We start from the raw sequence: 17,089 nt of genomic DNA, 5'->3' as shown, positions 1-17,089 counted from the left end.
TCCACACAAGTATGAGATGATGCATTTTGGGAACGAGGTGAGGACATGCACCATGTATTGAAGAACAAAGGGAATTCTGAGAAGGCGGCCTTAGATTCCTGAAGGTGGCAATGCAGGTAGCAAAGCATATAGGATACCGGCCTTCCTTTGTCAGAACATTGACTACAGAAGTAGGGAGGTTCTGCTCCAAACCAAAAGAGGCTGTTAGACACATGAATATGCAGGGAATGGAGGGATATGGATCACGTACAGGCAGAAGAGAATTAATTTAATTTGACACTGTGTTCAGTGCAGACATTGTAGGCTGAAGGGTCTGTTCTGTGCTGTACTGTTTTACGTTCTCCCCAAGCCCCATAAGTACCGTCGTTTTGGCCTGTTCTTGCCCACAGAACCCATTTCTTCCTGACACAACTCTATTCATCCTCCCCATCCTTTCACTTCCCCCTTACATATGTGACACTTCTGATGCCCTCCGTCACTTTGACAGTTTCCAGTTTTCTGGCCCCAGATAGCTCACCTTCACCATGGCCATCCAATTCCTCTACACCTCTGTCTCACACCAGGATGATCAGAGGGCCTTCTACTTCTTCCTTGAACAGAGACACAATTCATCCTCTCCACCGTCGCACTCATTTCCCTGGCTGAACTCAGCCTCACATTGAAGAACTTCTCCTTCAACTCCACTCTTTTTCCAAGTGACAGGTGTTTCTATGGGAGCTCCCCCGTCCCTAAACTATGCCCATATCTGAGGGGATACAAGGAACAGTCCTTGTTTCAGTCCTACTGACAGCCCCTCTGTCCACTCTTTCCCCAGTACTTTAACAATTTTATTGGTGCTACTTCCTGAGCTGGTACAGAGCTCAAAGGTTTCATTGCTTTTGCTGCCAATTTCTGCCCTTTTCTCACTTTCACATGTTCCACATCTTACTCTTCCCTTCCCTTCCTTGGTCTTTCTACCTCCATTGCAGGGCACAGGGTAGCAACCAATATCCTTTACAAAGACTCCCACAACTACATCATGCCTTCCCCTTGCAAAGCCTCCATTCTATTCTCCCCATTTATCCATATCCATTGCATCTGTTTTGGTGACGAGGCCTCGTGTGCCTCTGAGATACCTTCCTCGTTCATGAATGTGGATTCCCCTCTAGCAGAGTTGACAGGCCCCTCAAATACATTTCTATTTTCCACACTTCTGTTCTCAGCCCCTCCCATCCCACCAGCCTGCAGATTCAATGGATCATCTATCATCTTCAAAGAGATTCCATCTTATAACCTTCGCCTCCTCTCCCTTTTCAGCATCCTGACTCGCTGGTTAGCTCTTCACCAACTACTTTCCCATGCAACTGCAGGAGATTCAACATCTGCCTTTTCAAATCCTGCCTTCTCACCATCCAGGGACCCAGATGGTCCTTCCACTAAAGCAGCATTTTGCTAATACTTCTTCCAATCTAGCACATTGCATTTGGTGTTCACTGAGTGGTCTTCTCTACACTGTAGAATCAATATGCAGATTGTGTGACCACTTTATCCTGAGCTTCCACCTTGTCGCTTTAATTTTCCATCCCACTCCCATTCTGTTCCCTACACTGTCCCAACAAAAGCTTTAGGAAGCAGCACCTCATCTTCTGTCTAAGCACATTGCAGCCCTTGGGGCTCAATACTGAATTCAACCATTTTGAATAACCAGCCTTTCCTACTTGTACCAGGACGGACCAGTTCTGATGCAAGATCATCTTCCTGTAATATTAACTCAGTTTATCACTCTCTACAGATGCTCCTTGATCTACTGGCCATTTCATGCACTCTATTGTTTCAGATTTCCAAAAACTGCTGTGTTCTGTACCTCGTAGTTCCAGCATTACCTACCAATTTTTTTCCTTTCTCTACCTGTCCTCATTCCTCTTAACTAGAAGGCATCACAAGGATTGGTCTCTATCCTATCACAGATGCCTTTGTTCTCTCCACTCCTTCCTTTTTTCGCAACTTAAAACACATTTCTTGAACACAGAACGTTACAGCGCAGTACAGGCCCTTCAGCCCACAATATTGTGCCAACATTTTATCCTGCTCTAACATCTATCTAACCCTTCCCTCCCACATAGCCCTCCACTTTTCTATCATTCATGTGCCTATCTAAGAGGGTCTTAAATGTCCCTAATGTATCTGCCCCCACTACCTCTGCCTAGAGTGCATTCCATGCACCCACCACTAAGATCCGAAATGTTACCTACTCCCTCCCTACAGATGCTGCCTGGTCTGCAGGGTATTGCCAACACTTTGATTTCATTTCAGATATGCAACCTCTGCATTTTTGATTTTCAGTGGTTAAAAACATGATGGATTGTACAGTGCAATACTGTAAACTTGTATAAAGTGGGGGAAAAAACATTAATACTTGCCTTGAGGGGGCTTCTGTTGAACTTTTACATAATCGGCTCCACAGAGGTAGTTGAGTTTGCCAGTTGTACCATCATTACACAACTTTAACTTCAGCTTCTTCTCAAGATAAGTCTCTAATTCCTTTAGTTTCAGTGCACCAATACCATTTGCCCCATCTACATTTAGCTGTCTCATTTCTTCTGGATGGCAAGGTACCTGCAGATAAATGAAACATTGAGAGACATCAAAATAATGTGTTTGAGACTGATCTCACATTGGAATATCTTAGTAAATCATCATACCTTCCCACCTGAGTATTTTTTAAATGTCTGAAATTTGGACCAATGGTTAGGCAGCTTGAATTATCAGAAACCATATCATGTTGAAAAAGCAGTTGATATATGAATGATCGAAGCTAGGCCCAGTATTCAACATCCATATCTCATCACTTCCATAAGGTAGCTGCCCTGGATAGTTTGTAACCTTCAGGTAGCTCACCAGTCTGACCTTGGTAATTTCCAAATTCTTCTGCTAGGTCTGATTAATGGATCATTGTAAATATACTGTTGTGCCAGTAATTTTGGATTTCATTTCACTGAGGAAGTGCAAGTATCAATTTCACTGTCTGGCACAAGGATATATGGGAGAGCTTCATGAGAATATCACAAGGGTTTAAAATCTGTGAGGTTATATAAACAAAGCTCCAAAGAATACAAAAAACAGGAGTAGGCGATGTGGCCCCTTGAGTCTGTTCCACCTTTCAATGAGATCTGATCATTGGCCTTGGCTCCACTTTTCTTCCTGATCACCATAACCCTCAATCCCCCTGTTGTCCAAAAATTCCCTCAGCTTTGAATATACTTGATACAGATCCGAAGTTTTCTGAGCTTGAGATTCCCACCTCAGTTTTAACTGAACAATCTTTTCTGCCAAGGTATGTCCCTCAGCTCTAAAAGTCCCACAGGGGAAATATTTCCACAGAAGCTTGTATTTCAATAAGATCTGATAAGAAGATCTTATTATAAGATCAATAAGGAGAGATAGTTTTCCCTCAAAACTGTACAGTGTACTCCAGGTGTGGTCTCACTAATGTCTGTACAGATGTAGCAAGGCTTTCCTATTTTTATACTCCAACACTCCCACAATACGGGCAAACGTCCCATTTGCCTTCCGAGTTACTTGCTGTACTTACATGCTAACTTTGCATTTCATGGACAAGAACAGTTGGATCTCTCAGATCATCAGAATTAGTATCAAACCATGTAAATAATATTGTTTTCCTACTCTTTCCACCAAAGTAAACATCTGTACATTTTCCTACTTCACCTTTGCTGAACTTTTGTGTTCTCCTCACAACAGACTTTCCCACCTACGTTTGTATCAACGACAAACTTGGATACAAGTCTCCAAAGTCCACAAATATGCCGTGGTCTCACATATTAGTCTCCACCTTTCTGGAAACTTCTTGTTTGGATGTCTCCAGGGAAATTTGCCATAATACCACTGCCACAAAACATTGGTGAGGCCACAGCTGCAGTATTGTGTGCAATTCTGGTCGCCACACTATAAAAAGGATATGGTTGCACTGGAGAGGATACAGAGGAAATTCATCAGGATGTTACCTGGGAAGGAGCACTAGAGTTACAAGGAGAGATAGTTTTCCCTCAAGCAGAGGATGCTAAAGGGGTACCTGATAGAAGTGTACAAAATTCTGAAGGAAATAAACAGTGTAGATAGTAAAAATCTTTTTCGCATAGTGGAGCTATCTAAGACAAGAGGGCACAGGTTTAAGGTGAGAGTTAGGAGGTTTAGAGGGGATCGGAGGGGGAATTTTTTCCACTCAGAGGGTGGCTGCAGTCTGGAATGTGCTGCTTGAAGAGTAGTGTAGGCAGATTCTCTCATTACATTTAAGAAGCATCTAGACAAGTATATGAATTGCCAAGGCACAGAAAACTACAACCTTAATGAGGGTAAATGAGATTATTCTTGATGGGTACAGTGGGCAGCATGGACATGGTGGACCGAAGGGCCTGCTTCTGTGCTGCACAACTCTGTGACTAAATGGTTATTATCAAAGCCACTAATAATCATCCGATGTGATTTTTGACAGAGTACATATATCACCCTTGTCCTTTGACCTTCCTGCAGCCCTTGACACAGAGGGCCACACTATTTTCCTTCAATGCCACTTCACTATCATCTATCTGGGTGAGACATCACTGGCCTGTTCCCATTTGTAACTAACCACTAAAAGATTACCTAAATAAACTATGAGGGAAAACAAGTGAGAAGTATAAAAATTGACAATGATAACAAGGAAGAGAGGTTTACTACTAGAAAATTGTACAATCAATTATTAAGCCGAATATTTGCAAAGTCATCACCTTAACACACAGAGTCTGCATGGCTTCAGGAAGGGCAAGTCAAACTTGACAAATTTATCAGAGCTCCTTGAAGAAACATCAGGCAGAGTGGACAGAAGGGAACCAGTAGACATCATTTTTAAGTGTTTTTCAACAAGGTGTCAAACAAAAGGTTACTTTGCAAGTTAAGAGCTTATAAATATATTAGCATGGATAGAGGATTCGCTAACTGGCAGGAAGCAGTGAGTAGGGATAAGGAGATAATTTTCAGGGTGGCAGTGGGATACTTCAGGGATCAATACTGGGACTGCAGCTGTTTACAATGTACGTTAATGATTTAGAGGAAGGAAACAAGTATAATCCATCCAAATTTACAGATGATGTGAAAGTAGAGATGGGAAGCTGCGAGGAGAATACGCGTTGATTTGTCCTGTATGGTGTTGAATTTTGAGTGCTGTTGGAACTACAGACATTTAGCCAACTGGAGAGAATTCCATCGCACTCCTGAATTGTATCTTCTAGATGGTGGAAAAGCTTTGGACAATTAGGAGATGAGTCACTTAACACGGGTACCCAGTCACTGTCCACAGGGACCCTCCAGGATTTTCATGGTTGTGGTTAAAGAATCCTTCTTGTTATGGTTATGGCTTGGCATTTATCTGGGATGAATATTACTTGCCAATTAACACCTCATGCCTGAAAAACTTGCCAATGACTACTTCATAATAACATCTTGCAAAAGAAACTGAATAGTGTGTAATCACCACCTTCATTAGAGAGAAGGTCCTTGATGAATCAACTCAAGAACTCTTCCAGTGATGAGCTGGATCTGAGTTCATTGATCTGTATCTAATACAATCACCTTCATTTGTATTTGAAATGGTTCCAGCTAGTGGAAAGTTTCTCCTTTAATTGATAACCCATTGTTTATGATCAGAAAAGAGACAAGTTCAAAGGAAGTGGCAACACAAGTAGATAGCCTGGTAAAGATGTATGCCATGCTTGCCGTCATTGGTCGGGGCACTGAGTACAAGAGTCAAGAAGTCATGTTGCAGCTGTATAAGACCTTGGTTAGGCTGCATTTGGAGTATTGTGTGCAGTTCTGGGTGCCCTATTACAGGAAGGATGTGGATCTTTGGAGAGGATGCAGAGGAGGTTCACCAGGATGCTGCCTGGATTAAAGATATAAGGAGAGGTTGGACAGACTTGAATTATTTTCTCTGGAGTGTTGGAGGTAGACCTGATAGAAGTTTATAAAATTATGGGAGGCATAAAAAGAGTAGATAATCAGAGTCTCTTTCCCAAGGTAGAAATGTCAAATACTGGAGGACATAGCTTTAAGGTAAGAGGGGGAATGTTTAAGGAAGTTGTGCGGGGCAAGTGCTTGAAATGTCCTGCCAGGGATGGTGGTGGAAACAGATACGATAGTGGAGTTTAAGAGGCATTTAAGAACATGCAGGGAATGGAGAGATAAGGATCATGTGCAGGCAGATGCAATTAGTTTCATTTGGCACAGATGCAATTAATTTTATGGTCAGCACAGACATTGTGGGCCAAGAGGCCTGTTCCTGTGCTGTACTGTTCTTTGTTCAGTGATTAGGAACAGATCTAGCTGTGATCAATTTGGAATGAATATATCTTTATAGCACTGGCTTAAATGTTGCTCAAAGAATAGTTCTGTTTGTCTTCTATATCAATCACATTGCTGTCAAATCTAGACACCACTTAGGAGAGTTTAGATTTTATTTGAAAATTTCAATAGGTATTTTTAACTTCCATGCTTTTCTGTAAGTAATCAATCCTTATAGAAAAATAAATCACCTGCTTCATCAAGGCAATAAATGCACGAGCAAGTTTCTGGTAATATCCTTCAACTGTTGCAGTTCCATACTGCTCCATGGTATTCCAACAGCAAACTATATAGTGCAGCTGTGGGGTGCTGACAAGGCCATAGTCTACAACAAAGAGAATCACATAACTTAAAACTTACAGCTCAATAACATCATTCCGACATTTTATCTTTGTCAGTTCTGACAAATTTGGCACTAGAATATCCAGGGTCTCTGTCATGTGAAATTACTGACACACAATGTGATCCAAATTGTTGGAGAGGAGCTTAAAATAGGATGTATTTTAACAAGGATTTTAAAAGATTGTCTTTTCTCACTGGACATTTTGCACTTAATGGCAACCAATTTCTTCATTTGTCAATGTTTTGGGTGCCATCCTGAAGTGGCTATGGGTAAGCCTAATAATTTCTAGGGTAGGGACATGTTCGGCACAGCTTTGTGGGCCGAAGGGCCTGAATTGTGCTGTAATTGTTCTACGTTCTATGGTTGTACCTTTAATCAAAGCTCAAAGGTTAAAATATAATTTTAACATTCAAACAGAACTAAATGAACATTATATGATCACTTTTGGAAGAATTAACAGTTATCCTAACTTCAGCACATACCTTGATAAGCTCCTCCTAAGACACACACACCATCAACAACAGCCTGGGAAAGCTTTAGGCTACTGGGCCTGAAGATGAAAAACATTCAGAGCACAAAATTACAGGACCAGAGCACTAACAAACAGTCTTACACACGCACACATACAAACAGAAATGCAGCTCATTTTTGTTAAATAAACTGATAAATAGTATTCATATCATACAGCAGGAAAGCATGCTGTTCATTTACAGCTTCTTATAAATCACCTCATAATTAAGTTGAGTCATGAATTGAAAATTAATTGGTCACAATCGGGTGAATTAATCTGCATCTCTAACTCAGTACAAAATTCATCAGTCAGGTAAACTCAAAGCCAAAAGACAAATAATCCTCAGTTCAAATGAAAGTTATAAAGTTTTGTTTCCTGTCCTTTGATCTCTCAATATTGGCAAGAAATAGTCTTTCTTTCCAATATACAGAGAAAGCAAATATTCAAACTCAATAAGGCACTGTGATTTTTAATATAGACTTGCAGATAATTACTGAAGAAGAATACAATGTCCAAAAGTAAAAAGCCCTATTTTTCACTCTTCCAATTTGTTGGGGGAATAGTTTTCGGCAGGTGGTGAAATTACGGGCATATTGGAATAGCCTGTTTCAATCAGAAAGAGAGCAAAAGCATTACAAATACAAACTAACCCACCTCACTTTCTCTGCACCTAAAGCTAACTTGCTTTTTCTCCCCCCAGTTCTGATGAAGGGTCCCAGACCAGAAATGTTAACTGTTTCTCTTTCTATAAGTACCACCTGACCATAGAATAGAACCATAGAACACTACAGCACAGAAAACAGGCCATTCGACCCTTCTAGTCTGTGCCAAAACGTTATTCCGCTAGTCCCATTTACCTGCACCCAGTCGATAACCCTCCAGACCTCTCCCATCCATGTATCTATCCAATTTATTCTTAAAACTCAAGAGTGAGCCCGCATTTACTACATCAGATGGCAGCCCGTTCCATACTCCCACCACTATGAGTGAAGAAGTTGCCCCTATTGTTCCCCCTAAACCTTCCCCCTTTCACCCTAAAGCTATGTCCTCTCGTACTTATCTCTCCTAATCTAGGTGGAAAGAGCCTACTCACATTAACTCTGTCTATGCCCCTCATAATTTTGTAAACCCCTATAAAATCTCCCCTCATTCTTTTATGCTCCAAGGAATAAAGTCCTAACCTGTTCAATCTTTCCCTGTAACTCAACTCCTGAAGACCCAGCAACATTCTAGTAAATCTCCTCTGCACTCTTTCAATCTTACAAATATCCTTCCTATAGTTAGGTGACCAGAACTGCACACAATACTCCAAATTTGGCCTCACCAATGTCTTATGCAACCTCACCATAACATCCCAACTCCCATACTCAATACTTTGATTTATGAATGCCAGGATGCCAAAAGCCTTCTTTACAACCCTGTCTACCTGTGAAGCCACTTTCAGGGAATTATGCATCTGAACTCCCAGATCCCTTTGTTCCTCCGCACTCCTCAGTGCCCTACCATTTACTGTGTATGTCCTACCTTGATTTGTCCTTCCAAAATGCAACACCTCATACTTGTCTGCATTAAATTCCATCTGCCATTTTCTGGCCCATTCTTCCAGTTGGGTCAGATCCCTCTGCAAGCTTTGAAAGCCTTCCTTGCTGTCTACTATGCCTCCAATCTTAGTGTCATCAGCAAACTTGCTGATCCAATTTACTACATTATCATCTAGATCATTGATATAGACAACAAACAACAATGGCCCCAGCACAGATCCCTGAGGCACACCACTAGTCACAAGCCTCCAGTCTGAGAAACAATCATCCAATACCACTCTCTGTCTTCTCCCACACAACAAATTTCGAATCCAGTTTACAACCTTTCCATGGATACCTAGTGACTGAACCTTCTGAACTAACCTCCCATGTGGGACCTTGTCAAAGGCCTTAGTAAAGTCCATGTAGACAACATCCACAGCCTTTCCTTCATCTACTTTCTTGGTAACCTCCTCAAAAAACTCTTCAAGATTCGTTAAACACCATCTACCATGCACAAAGCCATGCAGACTATCCTTAATCAGCCCTTGGCTGTTCAAATACTTGTATATCCGATCTCTCAGAACACCTTTCAATAATTTACCTACTACTGATGTCAGGCTCACCGGCCTGTAATTACTTGGTTTACTTTTAGATCCTTTTTTAAACAACGGAACAACATGAGCTACCCTCTAGTCCTCTGGCACCGCACCCGTGACTAAGGACATTTTAAATATATCTGCCAGGGCCCCTGCAATTTCTACACTAGTCTCTCTCAAGGTCCGAGGAAATATCTTGTCAGGCCTGGGGGATTTATCTACCTATCTGACCTGCTGTTTGTTTTTTTTTCCTGATTTTATTTCAGATTTCCAGCATCTGCTGTTTTTTTATTGATTTTCATTAACTGGAGTATTACAAAACTATGCCACCATCAGGATTTTCTCCAGAAGAATCAAGAAATCTCTGATCTAAGAAGCCAACCGTAAAGTTAGTCTACAAGATAAGTATGGGTAAACTGGTCAAGAGGGAATCACAATGGATTCCAATTTATCCAGAAAGTTTTTCAGAAAGGAATAACCCATTCTAGATCAATGTCAACTAACTTCCCTTCCTGTACCTCATCATTGCAGAAAAGCAACATGAGGGCTTTTGTACTTTTTGGGGAATCAACTCCAATCCATTTACCTGCAACTTGGTCATTACGTTTGTTCCAATAAATTGCTACTTGTGGCACTATTGCTATAAAGGGGCACCAGAAAGCGATAGCTAGAACTGGATTAAATAACAACAACTGATTTTGTTTAACGATTGCTTTAACGTGACCTTTTAAAACATTTTTTATTTGTAAATATGAATATCTAAAAAAGTTAAGAGAAAGTTATTCAGCAAACCTCATATTCCTGTGTACTTCAACTTGCATTAAGAGCCAGCTGCATCTCAGATTCCCCTGATGTCTTTGATCCTACTAACTTACCCATTGTGTTATTTATATTCTCTTGTACTGATCTTAGCAAGTTTAAGTTTTCTAGATGTATTCTGATTAACCTTTCATCAAAGCATCTAACTGAAATGTTAATTCTTTCCAAGGATAATGCCTGGCCTTCTGGGTGTTTCAAAGATTTTGTTTTATTTCACGTTTCCATCAATTTCAATACTTTATTATTGTCTCACCTTATTTTTTCCCATTGAACATACTTTAAGACTGTGAAAAGGTTTCAAAGGATGTCTTTTGGCACACTGGCCTTCATCAAACAGGGCACTGAATATAGAAGTTGGGATGTTATGTTGCAGATGTACAAAACATTGGTGAGGCCACATTTAGAATTCTGTGTCCTGTTTTGCTCACCCTGCTATCAGAAAGATGCCATTAAGCTTGAAAAGTGCAGGAAAGATTTACGAGGATGTTGCTAGGACTCAAGGGAAAGAGCTATATAGAGAGATTGACTTTTATTCATTGGAGTGTGGGAGCATGAGGGGTGGTCTTATAGAGGTATAAAAAAATCATGAAGGGCACAGATGGGGTGAATGAACACAGTCTTTTTTCCAGGGTTGGGGAATCAAGAACTAGAGGGCATTGGTTTAAGGTGAGAGGGGAGCAATTTAATAGGAACCTGAGGGGCAACTTTTTCATCCAGAGGGTAGTCCGTATATTGAATGAGCTGCCAGAGGAATTGGTTGAAGCAAGTATTCAACAAGTAAGCAGCATTTAAAATGTACTTGGATTGGTACATGGATAGGAAAGGTTTAGGGAGATAATGGCAAAATGAAGGCAAATAGAACTAGATTCGATGGGCATCTTGGTCAGCATGGACCAGTTGGGCCGAAGGGCCTGTTTCCATGCTGTATGACTCAGTCAAAGAGAAAAAGGAAGCATATGCAAGTTTAGGAAGCTGAAATCAGACAAAGCTCTTGAGGAATATAAAGGAAGCAGGAAAGAACTTGAACAAGAAATTAGGAGGGTTAAAAGGAGCCATGAAATATCCTTGATAAGTAAAACTAAGGAGAATCCCAAGGCATTTTATAGGTATACCATGAGCAAGAAGGTAGCTAGGTCCACTCAACGATAAAGAAGGAAAATTATGTGTGGAACCAGGGGAAGTGGATGAGATGCTTGGTGAGTACTTTGCAAGGTGGATAAATCCCCAGGGCATGATGGGATCTATCCCAAGATATCACGGGAAGCAACGGAGGAAATTGCTGGGGCTTTGACAAATATCATTGTATCCTCTTTAGCCATGGGCGAGGTGTTGGCTGACTGGAGAATAGCCAATGCTGCTTCTTTGTTTGAGGAGGACAACAGGGACAAACCAGGAAGTTATAGGCCGGTGAGCCTTATATGAGTGGTAGGGAAATAACTGGAGAAGATTCTCGGCGATAGGACTTCCTCAAATCTGGAAAAGCATGGACTTATTAGGGATAGTCAGCATAGCTTTGTGCAGGGGGAGGTCCCATCTCACAAATTTGAGTTTTTTTTGAGGAAACAACAAAGATAATTGACGAGGATAAGCCAGTGGATGTTGTCTACATGGACTTTAGTAAAACAGTTGACAAGGTCCTTTACGGTAAGCTGGTCCAGAAGATTAAGTCACAAGGGATCCACGGTGAGTTGGTAAATTGGATCCAAAATTAGCTTGGTCGCAGAAGTCAGAAGGTGGTGGTGGAGTGTTTTTCTGACTGGAGGTCTGTGACCAGCTGTGACCTCGGTTATTACATTAATGATTTGGATAATAATGTAGGTGATCTGATTAGGAAGCTTGCAGATGACACGAAAATTGGTGGAGTTCTGGATAGCAAGGAAGGTTGTCAAAGGATACAGTAAGATAAAGATCAGTTGGAAATTAGGGTAGAGAAATGGCAGATGGAGTTTAACATGGATAGGTGTGAAGTGACGTATTTTGGGAGGAAACAGGAAAGTATGCAGTAAGTGGCAGGACCCTTGGGTACAAGTCCGCAGCTCCCTGAAAGTGGCAACACAAGTGGATCAGGTGGTAACAGCACCGTACGGAACGGTTGCGTTCATAGGTCAGGGCACTGAATCTTTAAGTCGGGAAGCCATGTTGCAGCTGTATAAAGCTTTAGTTCGGCCACATTTGGAGTACTGTATGCAATTCTGGTCACCCCATTACAGGAAAGATGTGGAGGCTTTGGAGAGGGTGCAATAGTTGGTTCACCAGCATACTGCCTATAAGACGAGGTTGGACAAACTTGGATGGTTTTCTCTGAAGTGTCAGAGGCTGAGGAGACACCTGATAGAAGTTTATAAAGTTATGAGAGACACAAGTAAGGTAGATAGTCAGAGTCTTCCCACCACCCCCCACTCCCTCACCAGAATGGAAGTGTTAAATAATAGAGGACATTGGTTTAAAGTGAGGGGAAAGTTTAAATGAGATTTGTAAGGGGCATTTTATTTTAACTCAGAGTGATGGGTGGCTGGAACATGCTGCCAGGGGAGGTGGTGGAAGCAGATATGATAGCAATATTTAAGAGACATTTAGATAGACACATGTATAGTCAGGGAATAGATGGATATGGAGACAAATGAGATTAGTTTTAGATTGGCATCATAGTTGGCACAGACACAGGGGTCCAAACAGCCTGTTCCTGCGTGTACTGATCTATGTTCTATATCTGGACTGGCTGGGAGAAGCTGAAGTTGTTTGCAAAATTCAAGGTGTAACTGAAGACCAAAAAGATAAAATGCAGTAATTAGTATGGATTTCAAAAGAATAGGTTAAGTGTGACCAACCATATTGATTTTTTTTTAAATAGTTAAATCAAATAATGGATATGCAGTAGATGCAATATTTCCATTTTTAAAAGCATTCTTATAAACTCCAACTAATACGCATGACTAAAACATCATATATTTAATAATGGAGAGCACTTGGGCTGCTGGAAGAACAATGAATATGACTTTTGCAGCTGGGCGGCTTCAGGCCAAGTATCACAAAAAGAACTACAACCTCAACATCATTTTTGTGAATGTTTGATTTGAAACAAAATTTGATTGAGTCAAGAGGGATTGTTTATGGATGGTGCTCAAGATCAGTATGAAATAATGTTTCAAAAAGAGACCCACATCAGTAGGTGTTCCATCAACTGTCAATATTGATAACCAGCAGTTGACAAATTTTGCTTTCCTGCATCACAATATTTCGTTGATGCTTACATCTATGCCTTTCCAAAGCCACTGACAATTCTGGAAATTTGACCAAACACAAGTAATGACCATACTTCTGAAGACCAAGGTAGATGTCTCCACGTCAGACAGCATTCATAAGATAAACAGAGTCAATGTTTCAGGCCAATGACTTATTCATCAACCTGAAACACTGACTGTGTCTTGCTTTCCACGAGAATGCTGCCTGACCTGCTGAATGCTCTAGCACTTTCTGTTTTTGCTTCAGATTTCCAGAATTTGAAATTTTTTGTCTATATACGTAGAATGTAGAACAAAGTTGCTAAACTGCCTACACTACTGTATGGCTCCAAAGCCTGGATTGCCCATTGCCTCCACAATTCAAAACAGTTTTCATCTGTGCTGCTCCCAAAGAAAAACACATATACCACAGCAAGACAACATCCCATATATATGTGTTCTTGAGATGCCTAGCAGGATAATTGCCTGCTATAGGTGGTCCAGGTGTTAGAAGAATTATAGGAGGGCAGGAGACACAGCTTCCCAGTTGACCATGAGTTTTGTACCAAGTCTGATGCCTTGAAATTCAAACACCCTTTTGCTCATCAACTATGAATTAATTATCTAGATATTTAGGGAATTTCCAAGATGATGATGAGATACTATCACAGAAGTAAAACAAAATTCACGAGTTAGTTTAAAGTTCCCTTCTTGCTACGCTATTCAGATGAAAATGACTGCCACAAACATTAACACAAAGTTGGAACAATGGAATGATAAAACTCCTCACTTTGAGTCTTTCACACTCCCTCAAACTGAGAAATAAATTAGATGTTCTACGATTCCAACTATATCTCTGATCATAGAACCGTAACACATACCGTGTGTCTCTGCCAAGAATAATCCGAGCCTCTTCCTGCATATTTACAGATTCCTTTTCAGCAATATTGGTTAAAGCAGATTTTAGATCCTGTTCTTCTGCATTTGCTAACTGAGTGGCATACGCTTCCCAGGTTGATGCAAGCATCTCTCCTAGTGGATCAACCAATTTCACTCCATTGTCTTCCTGTAATGGAAAGGAATAATTTAAAATGGTTCTGTACAAGGCAAGAAACTAAAGCTTAGCATGATCTGGAGATGTTGACTAATACTGTTGTTTCTTCCCAATTTCTTGTTAATTAATTAATGAGGTCAATATGCTGAAAATGTGCAAAGACTTAACACGTTGCTGCCAATGTCACCAAGGTACTTGGACAGGTACGTGGACAGGAAAGGTTTAGAAGGATATGGGCCAAACATGGGCAAATGGGACTAGCTTAGATGGGAATTTTGGTCGGCATGGACCAGTTGGGCTGAAGAGCCCGTTTCATGCTGTATACCTCTAAGGATACAACGCTAAGTGGCAGTGTGAGTTGTGAGGATGTCATAACAGGGTAAGTAAATGTGTAAGGACATGGCAGATGGAATATAAGGTAGAAAGTTCTTCATTATACACTGATGGAAAAAAAAGAGGAACTCAGGGTATTTTAAATGGTGAGAAAGTATAAGGTGTTGATATTCAAAAGGACCTCAATATCCTTGTACACAAACCAATGCAGGTGCAGCAAGCAATTAAGAACCCAAACAGTATGTTGATCTTTATTACAAGGGAATTTGAGTGCAAAAGTAAAGAGATCGTACTGAAACTATATAGGATGCCAGTGAGACCACACATGCACAGGTTTGCTCTCCTGATCCAAGAGCAGAAATAGTTCTGATAGAGGGAGTTCAACAAAGATTTGCCAGATTCCTGAGATGGGGGAATGGAGACACAGGGATGATGTTTCCCCCAGATGAGGCATCTATAACGAAGGATCACAATTTCAAAATAAGGGGTTAGCCAACCATGACTGATGAGAAGAAATTTCTTCATCCAGAGCGTAGTGAAACATTGGGATTCACTTCCCGAGGACTGTTGAGACTCAGTCATCGAGTACATTCAAGATAAAGGTCAATACATTTTTGGATGTTAAGAGAATCAAAGGATATGGATTAGTACAGGAAAGTAGCTGACGCAAAAGAGTGACTGTGATTTTATTGAATGGTGGAGTAGGCACAAGTGGCCAAATCTCTGACTCCTGCTGATTTGTATGTTCTTATAGGTGATATGTTTTTCCAAAACATTTATTAAGCTGTTGTGTTTACCAACCACTTAGTTTTCAGTACATCTCACACTAACATTGGAACCACTCTGTAGATTGCTGATTTATTACAGCGCTCTTGGTCCTCCAGTCTGAACACTCAAACGTACACACTCTCTTACGCTTTGAAAGACATCTGCTCAGCCTGAATGCTGATGTGCCAGGAATCTGGCATCAAACCCTGCGCTCTGCTGTCACTCCCACAGCAATGAATCACCAAGGCTTGATGTAGAGAGGTTGCACTTTGGTCAGCACAGGGATGGCCACTCAGCCCATCAAGCCTGCTCTCTCACCTAAAAAAATGCTGGCTAATCTGAATGTAACGTCAATTTCACACTCCCATTTCCCTGTCGTAACCTTTCACCGCTCTTGCCTATCAATCATGTATCTATGCCTTAAAAATATTTAAAAACTCTACTTCCACAGCTCTTTTAGGAAGAGAGTTCCAAAGACTCATGAACCTCCTAGAAAAAAAAAATCACCTAATTTGTCTTAAATGGCTGACTCCCTTATTTTTAAAACATTGACCCTCATAGTTTTAGATTCTTACATGAGGAAACATCCTCATCATATTCAACCTGTGAAGATTCCTCGGGATTTTATGTCTCAATCAAGGTCCCCCACCGCAGATACAACCCGGCCAGTCTAAATTTACATCCCATAGTAAACCTTTTCTCAACTGTTTCTAAAACATTAACATACTTCCTTAAATAAGGAGATCAGTACTGTACACAGTATTCCACATCTGGTCTCACCAGTGCCCTCTGTGCATGTTCATCTGACCATCTCCTGCACTACTGGAGGTGCCAAAGAGAAGGGCTGGATAAACTTAACATGCAGTCTCACAACTTTGCACTAGGAAGGACTGGCATCCAAATGGCAACCCCATTCATTAGAATGGACTCACTGACTTTATGGATAAAAATAATGCCGGATAATTACTTGAGTTACTTTATATTAATCATTTTATTTATTTGTTAGTAGTTGAATGTTTTTATTACATGTATTTTTTAAAATTTTCAATAATTTTAGTTTACATAGTTATTTAAATCTATTTAAATAGTTCCTAGATGTCCCCAACCATCAAAGATTTCAAAACTGCATTAAAGCTTTTGAAAGCCAATGAGCTGTCAAAGGCCATCTGGAGTTCCTGGGTTAGGACCTCTGTGGTATGCTGGCTGGTGCTTGCCAGCCATTCAGACCCCACCACTCTACTCGGGGATCAGGAGACTGAGTACAATTGGACTCATGCAGTCGTTCCAGAGATACAGGCAGGGAGGATGAGTCTGGGCTGCAGGCCAAATTATTTGTATAAGCAACAAAGTAGAGCTTATTCTTACAGTAGATCACTTTGCAAATATTACAGTAGTAATTCAGTTTCATACTGCATAAACAGTAGGGGTTAACTGGATCCCATTAATTGGAATTTTGAAGATTTAGAAAACTTTCAGTTTTAAATCCCAACTAATGATTTAGCTGATCTCAACTGACCTGGTGTGATGCAATACCAGCTTTAATCTTTTA

The 17,089-nt window shown here is 40.7% G+C and overlaps 1 protein-coding gene across 1 annotated transcript in view; it reads right to left on the bottom strand.

Moving 5' to 3' along the window:
* Positions 1–17,089, bottom strand: part of pgm3 (phosphoglucomutase 3) — a 49,204-nt gene that overhangs the window by 19,604 nt on the left and 12,511 nt on the right. Inside the window, exons 4-7 of the mRNA XM_052011967.1 lie at positions 14,267–14,451; positions 7,198–7,265; positions 6,564–6,697; positions 2,400–2,595 (exon numbers count right to left, since the gene is read on the bottom strand). Coding sequence (XP_051867927.1) covers positions 2,400–2,595; positions 6,564–6,697; positions 7,198–7,265; positions 14,267–14,451 — 583 coding nt within the window. The remainder of the gene's footprint in view (positions 1–2,399; positions 2,596–6,563; positions 6,698–7,197; positions 7,266–14,266; positions 14,452–17,089) is intronic.

This window comes from Pristis pectinata, chromosome 3 (genome assembly GCF_009764475.1).
Source record: "Pristis pectinata isolate sPriPec2 chromosome 3, sPriPec2.1.pri, whole genome shotgun sequence".
NCBI classification, from domain to species: Eukaryota; Metazoa; Chordata; class Chondrichthyes; order Rhinopristiformes; family Pristidae; genus Pristis; species Pristis pectinata.
The sequence above is the reverse complement of the archived record's forward strand: the minus strand, read 5'-3'. Positions and strand labels throughout refer to the sequence as shown.